The sequence below is a fragment of the Lolium rigidum genome, chromosome 4 (genome assembly GCF_022539505.1).
Source record: "Lolium rigidum isolate FL_2022 chromosome 4, APGP_CSIRO_Lrig_0.1, whole genome shotgun sequence".
In the NCBI taxonomy this organism is placed as follows: Eukaryota; Viridiplantae; Streptophyta; class Magnoliopsida; order Poales; family Poaceae; genus Lolium; species Lolium rigidum.
In genome coordinates, this window is record NC_061511.1 from 277,176,895 (window position 1) to 277,184,699 (window position 7,805).

A 7,805-nucleotide genomic window follows, 5' to 3' on the forward strand; every position below is an offset into this window, starting at 1 on the left:
TATTGACTGATTTCTTAGTCGTCTCTCAGCTAACGGAGTAATAATCTTACAATGGCTTGATCATTTGCTTATCAATCTTTATTTAACCTCAATAATAATTACAAAATATAGTGATTGAGACTAGAAGAGAGGGGGAGTATATCCTCTTACAGTCTTGTACGCATTCTCTGTTCCAGCTAACTCCAAATCACACTACAAGCTCTTTTTAGACGGAAGACCCACAAGGGCACACTACAAGCCCTTCATCAGATGCATGCCATTCAGGCCTCATATGCGTATGCGAGCCATGCGTTTCTATCAATTTATGCCGTCGACTTGATTTCTTGTTCTCCTTATACTCTGACGAAATGCCGCGTGCTAAGGAAGTAAGGACAGCTGCTATATTGCTCCTTCTCGGCGTACGTGATTCTGAAGCTATAGATAGAAGGGGACTGATATATTGCCTATCCATGCCAATCCAACTTCTTTGTCCTGTCCCAATCCTGACGACCTGCAAACATGTAAATTGAGTCTTTAGTTGGATGGTACGTTGTGCATATGATCGCGTTCGTGCGTGTACTTAGGGGCGGATCGCAAGGCATCCCAAAACGGTCGTGCTTATGCGGTTGACTAATTATGCTGGAACTAGTTGAAAATACGGATTAGATATTGCCCCATGCACAGTCTCGGAGACACATTGTCCCACTGTGTGAAGGTGGCAGTGTGCATACCGTGTGTGTCTTTTATGCTTAGTTTTACAGAAATACTTATGAGTTGTGGTGTCTTGTTAGTACTATCTTTATATGCTCAAAGTGATAGCATGGAGCGTCCATATATTGAGAACGCGAACTTTAAGGAGTGCTTATGCAGCCTTACGCGATGAATTTGTGTTTGTTATCCAACCGGAGAGTGGTTCAAAATAGCATAGTGAAGAGGTAATATTTATGTATTCAATTATGATATCATTGTTGAGAGTGTCCACTAGTGAAAGTATGATCCCTAGGTCTTGTTTCTAAGCATTGAAACATCGTTTACATCCAGTTCTGCTACATGTTTGCTTGCTGCCATTTTTATTTTAGATTGCAATTACCACTCATAATCAGCCAATTACTTGTATTTCACTATCTCTTCGTCGAACTAGTGCACCTATACACCTGACAAGTGTATTGGATGTGTTGGGGACACAAGAGACTTCTTGTATCGTAATTGTAGGGTTGCTTGAGAGGGATATCTTTGACCTCTACCTCCTTAAGTTCGATAAACGTTGGGTGATCCACTTAAGGGAAACTTGTTGTTATTCTATAAACCTCTGCACTTGGAGGCTCAACAATTTCTACAAGAATAGAAGCGTGCGTAGACATCATCCTCTCGGTCGCCAGGAGGAGGCGACGCGGGGGGGTGAACCGGTGTCCCGGGTCCGCTTGTCAGATTGAACAGTATTATGGTGGTGTTAGTGCATTTAGTTGAGCCTAGCTCAAACGTTTCGTCCATGACCGTCCCCCGTGAGCGTAATCGGCGCGACAGCCAAGCCCTAGCCACTATGCCCATCCTCCTCCTCCCCCACGGCAGCCGTCGGCGCAGGCTGCCGAGCAAAGCCTGCGCGGTGCCGGCAAGCCGCTCGTTTGGTGGGGAGGCGCGGGGATCTCCTCGGCCAGTATTGGTGCTCTCAGGTGGACAAGATTCCGGGTGGCGTGCCTTCCCAGGTGGCGTGTGGTGGCATCAGGGCCGCTTGACGGAAGGGCAGCACGAAACCTAGCAACGGTGCTCTCCAGGCCCAAATCTAAGCCCTTTGGGCCCTAGCTGGGTCTAGGCAAGCCAGTTCTAGGCGTCTCGTGTTGAGGGTGGCGTGGACGGCGGCGCGCTGGCTGCAGCACGGTCATCGGAGCTTCATGATCGAGCCGCCGAGCTCGGCCGGGCCACAAGGGTAAGGGTTGTCTAGGTTCGGGTTAGTTCAAATATCCAACCCTCTTTACCACCGGCGCATCCCCCTGCCTTTTTGATTTTGCAAAACATGATAGAAATAAAAAAAATACTTCGAGATGGCCATGTGTTATTCTAGTTGTTTGGAAAATTAGTGGCAACCTCCTCTCCGGCGACGGTGGCCACCTCCTCTCCGGCAACAACGACGGTGACCACATGCAACGACGACCATCTCCTCTCGGGCGGCCCTTCATCCGTCGACCACCTCCCTCACATGCGACACCCACGGCCACGGTGCCCATGGATATCGAGCGATGACCAAATCTCGATATAGATCTAGATCTAGATCGAGTTTTTTTTTCTTTAAATTTTGACAAAAATACTGCCGGCGCACTAGCTTGGTGCGCCAGTGATAAATCGTATTACCGCCGACGGAACAGGCTGGTGCGCCAACGATAAGCCGTTACCACAGATGTGTTTTGACTGGCACACGCTAGTGCGCAGGTAGTAACCTTTTTTTTTTTTTTGAAAGCGGTAGTAACCTTTTTTGGTCCGCCGGAGGTACGTTTTTTCCGAGTAGTGTACTCAATTTAGATCTCGAAAACAAAAAAGATATATTCTCCCTTTATATGTACTAGCAAGGATAGGCGCAGCGGCACGCCGCGCCCAACCTGGAGTGAATGAATGAAGGATGCTTCAAATTTTGTTAGAATACGGTAGTTTGCTGCGACACCCAGCCTAACCTGGAGTGAAAGAATAAAGGATGCTTTAAATTATGTTACGTTACAGTTGTGATGTGGAGGACTGGTAGTAACAAATGGTAAGCAATGTGCTAAAATACTTAGAAGTGAGTGGACTATTGTTCTGTATGATGGGAATTATTTTCAGAAATAGCGGGTACAATAGGGACTTGAGTACTTGACTTCGGATTCTACTAAGTTCGATAAGTAAAAGCAGCAACCATAACTGCCTTGTTTCCTTTGAATAGTTCTTTAGCGCAAGTTGTCATCGTCCTTATTGCCGGATGATAGAACAATGACTTCTTGGATCTTGACATGAAGGCTGGGGCTGGTCTGGCTCGTGCTCTGCTGGAGGAGGGCCCTGGCTCGTCGTGGGTGCCAACAGCGGAGAAGATATCTCTATTGCACACTGAAGTGAGCTATCCGAGCAGTGCTCTCCATGAAATGTCATTCAAATATTCTTTTGAAACTAATAACCATGCTTCTAGTTTTCCATTGATTCGTTCTTGTGGGCCTATCATCATATTTCATAGAAAGAAATCATCAAATTACCACAAAGCAAAAGAAGTAGTGCGAAGATATGAGCAAGGAAGAGATTTGTAAAAGTATACATTCTTATTAAATCATGTCTATTTCAAAACACACCTAGGTCTATCCTGCAACCATGTCCTTTTATCATAGGCTTGCCGTTGCAAACATAGCTCTAGAATACATCAAAATAACCATACAATACAGCTTATGGGCTAAGAATATTGTAGCTCTGCATAATCAGCAAACCTTAGAAGGAATGACTGACAAAAATCCAAATTAAGCACTCAAATCAGAAAAGGGTTCTCTACAATTTATACAACACATTCATTCAGTTAGTTGTTTCTATATCTCTGCAAATCGTGTGTTCTAAACCTGCAGAAATACACAACATAAGTTTCCCACGGTAGCCTTTCACTGAATAGGTTCCTATGCATTTAGAGAATTTTTTTTATAGCAAAGGAGAGCATGTACTAACTGAAATAGCATATATAATATAACAGGAAATTTGTGACACTCAAAGAGCTCTCCTTGGATAAACACGTGACACTGGGACTGTTGCTAATTTATTACTATGTAGCACTCAAAGAGGACTACTACTAATTTGTCTCGCTAAACATTCAAACACATAGCAGCACGATAGAATAAGATGATATCATATGGAAGCTAGGACAATTCAATTGGCTAATTTTACTTTCAGTGAACTATAAAATAAGTTGGCATCTACGTTACTTGATGTCAAACGTGAAAGGTAACCTGAAAGAAAGCATCCATTTGATGTAGAATACAGTTGATGAGAAAAAGAACATACTGTGCGCACAGATTGCTTCCATTTGCAGAGTGTTTCTCCTCTTCATGCTTCCTGGAATGAAGGTAAATGCATGTATTCGGCGTTTGAAGCAAGTCACTGAAGTACGTACATCACTTGAATGTTTTCCCAACACATGAGTGGATGTCATAGATATATGAACTACTCTGAGAACACGTTGTCTAGAAAACACATGGAAATAACATTGTAACCTGTTTATCAAGGAAGAACAAAAAAATCAGTGATTTATACATCAAAGGAACCCACAAATCTATTTATGAACCCTGTAGTAAAATTTATCATAATCCATATTCTCTGTAAGTAATTCAGGTCACATACAATACAAACTGGAAGATAATGAGAAAGGAAGATACATGTTCAAGCTTCTCAAATTACTCAGATATTCAGATGTTATGAGAACGGATCCTAGAAAAAAGAAATATTTCCATGCGAATTGTTAAGTGAGTGGCTACACTGAAAAAGCAAGCTGAGAAATGACCAAACCTAACAGCACCTTAAAGCAATTCAGAAGTTTAAATGTTCCTTAGCAATTGTATTCAAGGGTACGAATCCATAGTGCAGCTAGAAGGGCAAACAATTAAAGGGATGCAATTAACATGTAGGGAGAAAATGTAGTCAACTACAATGTTTCTGAATTTCTCTCTATTTTGCTTTGGTTGACCGTTGGACCCTCAAAATGAAGCTTCATTAAATATTTTTTAAGAGAAGGCCGGGATGACACACCTCTAAGGAGAACTTGATTATTGTGCAATATTAAACCTTTATCTATATGATAATCCTGTTCATGCCAACTGAATCATCGAAACAAAGATTATATAATATGGAAAAACTTCTACAGGCTAATTCTGAAGGCAGAACCAATCCTTATAATAGATAATTATCCTGACATATAAAATATAGCTGCTAAATAATATGAGTACTCTGGTAAAGAAGTGATATTTAAAATTCGAGCAAACACTGGATGAGTCCGTCATTGCGCTCAATATACTACTGTTTCGATGCATCAATGCCCAACGAAGAGTAGCAGAGGAAGTACAAATTTAGACAACCAGCAATCAGACCTGAAAAAATGCCCTTACAGAACCAGAAAAGATAACATCCCAAACGGCAGAGAGAGAATAAAAGCAGCAGCCACCAGCAGCTCTGTTCGACAACCTGAAAACAGAACACATACAGTCAAGACTGAAGAGAATTGGCCGAGGCAGCAGACCAATTCACTATAAATGATATAAATAACAGGAAAATCCAGGTAATTTTAACCACGCACTTACAAATTTTATTTCAAGAATAAATCTATATATAATATTTGTTGGAGCCATCTGGTTCAGTTGGGAAGGAGAGCGAGAGAGAACAAAATAGAACACACAAAGATGCATTTTATTCTCTTCAGAACTTTGGAAAATATTTTGCAGGCTAACAGAAAAGACCAGGTGGCTTTTCAAGAAGCATGCCCGTAGCAGTTAAGAAAAATAGCAGGAAGGGCAGGCTAAGCATTATTGCTAGATACCAAACTGTCGATTCCGTTATGCAGTTCTTCTCTTCCAGTGACCTGTTCATTACAGAATCCGTTGGATGGCATTCTAATTTTTACCACTGGACAGCTAAATTGTCAAAATCTCTAGAGGTGCAGCTAGACTGAATCCACAAAAATCAATGCTCAAGAAGCATCCGGAAGGTACAAAAGTACAGGCTAACTTAATCCACAAAATCATTCTGATGGTTGGCATCTTTGGGCAGGAACATGAACATATAAAAAAAGAGTCCATATTTTCTAGCGTACTGAACTTGTGTAATATCATCTTGTCTTGTCATAAAGAGAAAGATCCACCTAGCGTATGTAAGTTTGGAAGATAGAATAAGAATAATTATTTCACCATATCAAAGTCTATCATCAGTAAAAGGATATTGTCATCATTTGAAACAATTTATTCAATATTTTCTTTTCAGCTTGGCTAGGAAAATATGTCTCTTTAGTTCAATTCCTTCAAGTTGAGAGTTGTGAGAGGATGATCAGGTTTCACAGTATGAACATATGAAAGTGCTACACAAGAGGGAAGAATTAAACTTGTTCAAAAAAAGGGAAGAATTAAACGTGGCATCTAGTTAACTGTACATCAATACATTACTATTAGGATCTATAATTGCTCACAGCCAACGGCAATAAAGAGGAGCACAGATACGGAATACAGGGACAGTTCTACAAATCAGAAAAAACCCAGAACCAGTCCAGTTGAGGGGATGGATACCTAGCCTGGCCCAGGCATCAGAGCGACCAAGGCCAACCTCGAAGTGATGGAGTTTGAGCAATTTACCACTTACCAGGGTACTTGAGAATAGCTAGGTGTGGACCAACCGGTGGCCAACATTCTTGAGCTGCACGTTCCACAGAGGTCTTGAGGCCAGACCACAAGAGTGATCACAGCGACGGCGCTGTAGAACGCATGCGAGAGCGAGAGGAGCGGAGGGAAGACCAGCTGGTGCTGGACTGCTGGTTCTGGCATGGATAAACAAGATGGTCAGCACTGCCCGAGGCCGAGAATGACCGCAGTTCATGGCCTGTCCAACTGGCCCCGGAAGGATCAATTTCGGACCTGAAATTAAACGGCACCTTGGACGGAATCGGGGACCTCAAGAATAGCAGAGCACATCAGGGCTCCGCCGCCAAGTCCGGGAACTTGGGGAGCTTCTGGAGGCTGGTCGCTGGGGGGATCAGCTTCACGCCTCCCGCGCCCGCGCGGCCGCGCCTGGAGACCACCCATCTACTCGCGCGGATCTTATTGCGGGTGAGGATCTCGTTCGTATTCGTCTCCTTGCCGTGTTGACTTTCCTGACAACGTCCGGTGGCGATGGAATCAGAATTTAGATTGATGAATTAATGTTGAGAGGAAGAAATAAGTACGATATAGATACCAACCCGTAGGTTCCCTCGCCGATTTGATCAAGATTGTGGAAGCAGTCGACGCCGCGATGCAGGCGTGGGAGCATCGCGGGCAGCGGCGGCGCCTGCAACCACCATTATGGGCACATCCACCAGCAGCACCTCCACCACCACGAAATCGACAACCACCACGGGATCCTCCACAAGCAGTGCCTCCACCGCCACGGGCTCCTCCAGTCGGCGGCTGTGTGGCGGAGTAGGCGGCGGCCTGGAACTCCCCACGATGCGCCTGCTGCTGCTCATCAGAGACGTCCTGGCAAAGTCTCCCGCAACGGGTCTCATCGCGCTCGTCGACAGCGGCCTGGCGGAGCCTCCCGCAACACGGCGCGCCTCCTCGCGCCCATCGGACGCGCGCGCCCCGGCGGGACCCTTGGGACGCGCTTGTTGGCGGCGGCCCGGCGGAGCCTCCCACGGCGCGCTCAACCAACCACGATGCCCCTCCTCCCTATTGCTGCTCCGAGGACCTAACTGCTGGGCAGAGCGAATTGGGTGGAGGTATAGCGCCTGGGACTCTACGGGAGTTTTCGCGGTGCTGCAGGAACAGTGACCAAATATGCTACGCTCACCCAAGCCTAAAATTAAAAGCATCACCATGTGAATCACCAGACTGTAACAAACCAGATAAAAATTGCAAGACACCTCAAAAGTTGCACCCCAAATAATAACAAACCAGATGAAAACACGTGTCAACAGAACAGGAGCACAAAAATCAAACCCAAAATTATGAGAAAAACGATGTTGGTTACACTTTAATATAGTAGTTATAACGAAGAGCGTAAAAATAATCAAGTACCCATCGTGCCTGAAGTGGGAGGAAATAGGAGATTGGCCTCACAATCATGTCTGAAGCAGACGCCGAGAACACCTGATC

General features: G+C 44.5%; 1 protein-coding gene across 2 annotated transcripts; it reads right to left on the reverse strand.

Moving 5' to 3' along the window:
• Positions 1 to 2,710: 2,710 nt before the first annotated feature.
• On the reverse strand, positions 2,711 to 6,725 carry LOC124707815. Of its 2 annotated transcripts, none has more exons than XR_007005002.1 (4): positions 6,588 to 6,725; positions 6,309 to 6,490; positions 3,979 to 5,151; positions 2,711 to 3,153 (listed from the first exon to the last, which is right to left on the reverse strand). XR_007005002.1 is itself a non-coding variant. In XM_047239507.1 (4 exons), exons 1-4 carry the CDS (start codon positions 6,642 to 6,644, stop codon positions 4,158 to 4,160), a joined length of 339 nt encoding a protein of 112 aa, XP_047095463.1. In that variant the 5' UTR covers positions 6,645 to 6,725; the 3' UTR covers positions 4,091 to 4,157. The 2 variants fall into 2 exon arrangements, 1 of the variants encoding a protein (XP_047095463.1); XM_047239507.1 differs by lacking the exon at positions 2,711 to 3,153 and having other exon boundaries at positions 4,091 to 4,187; positions 5,058 to 5,151; positions 6,316 to 6,490; positions 6,605 to 6,725.
• Between the last annotated feature and the right edge of the window lie 1,080 nt (positions 6,726 to 7,805).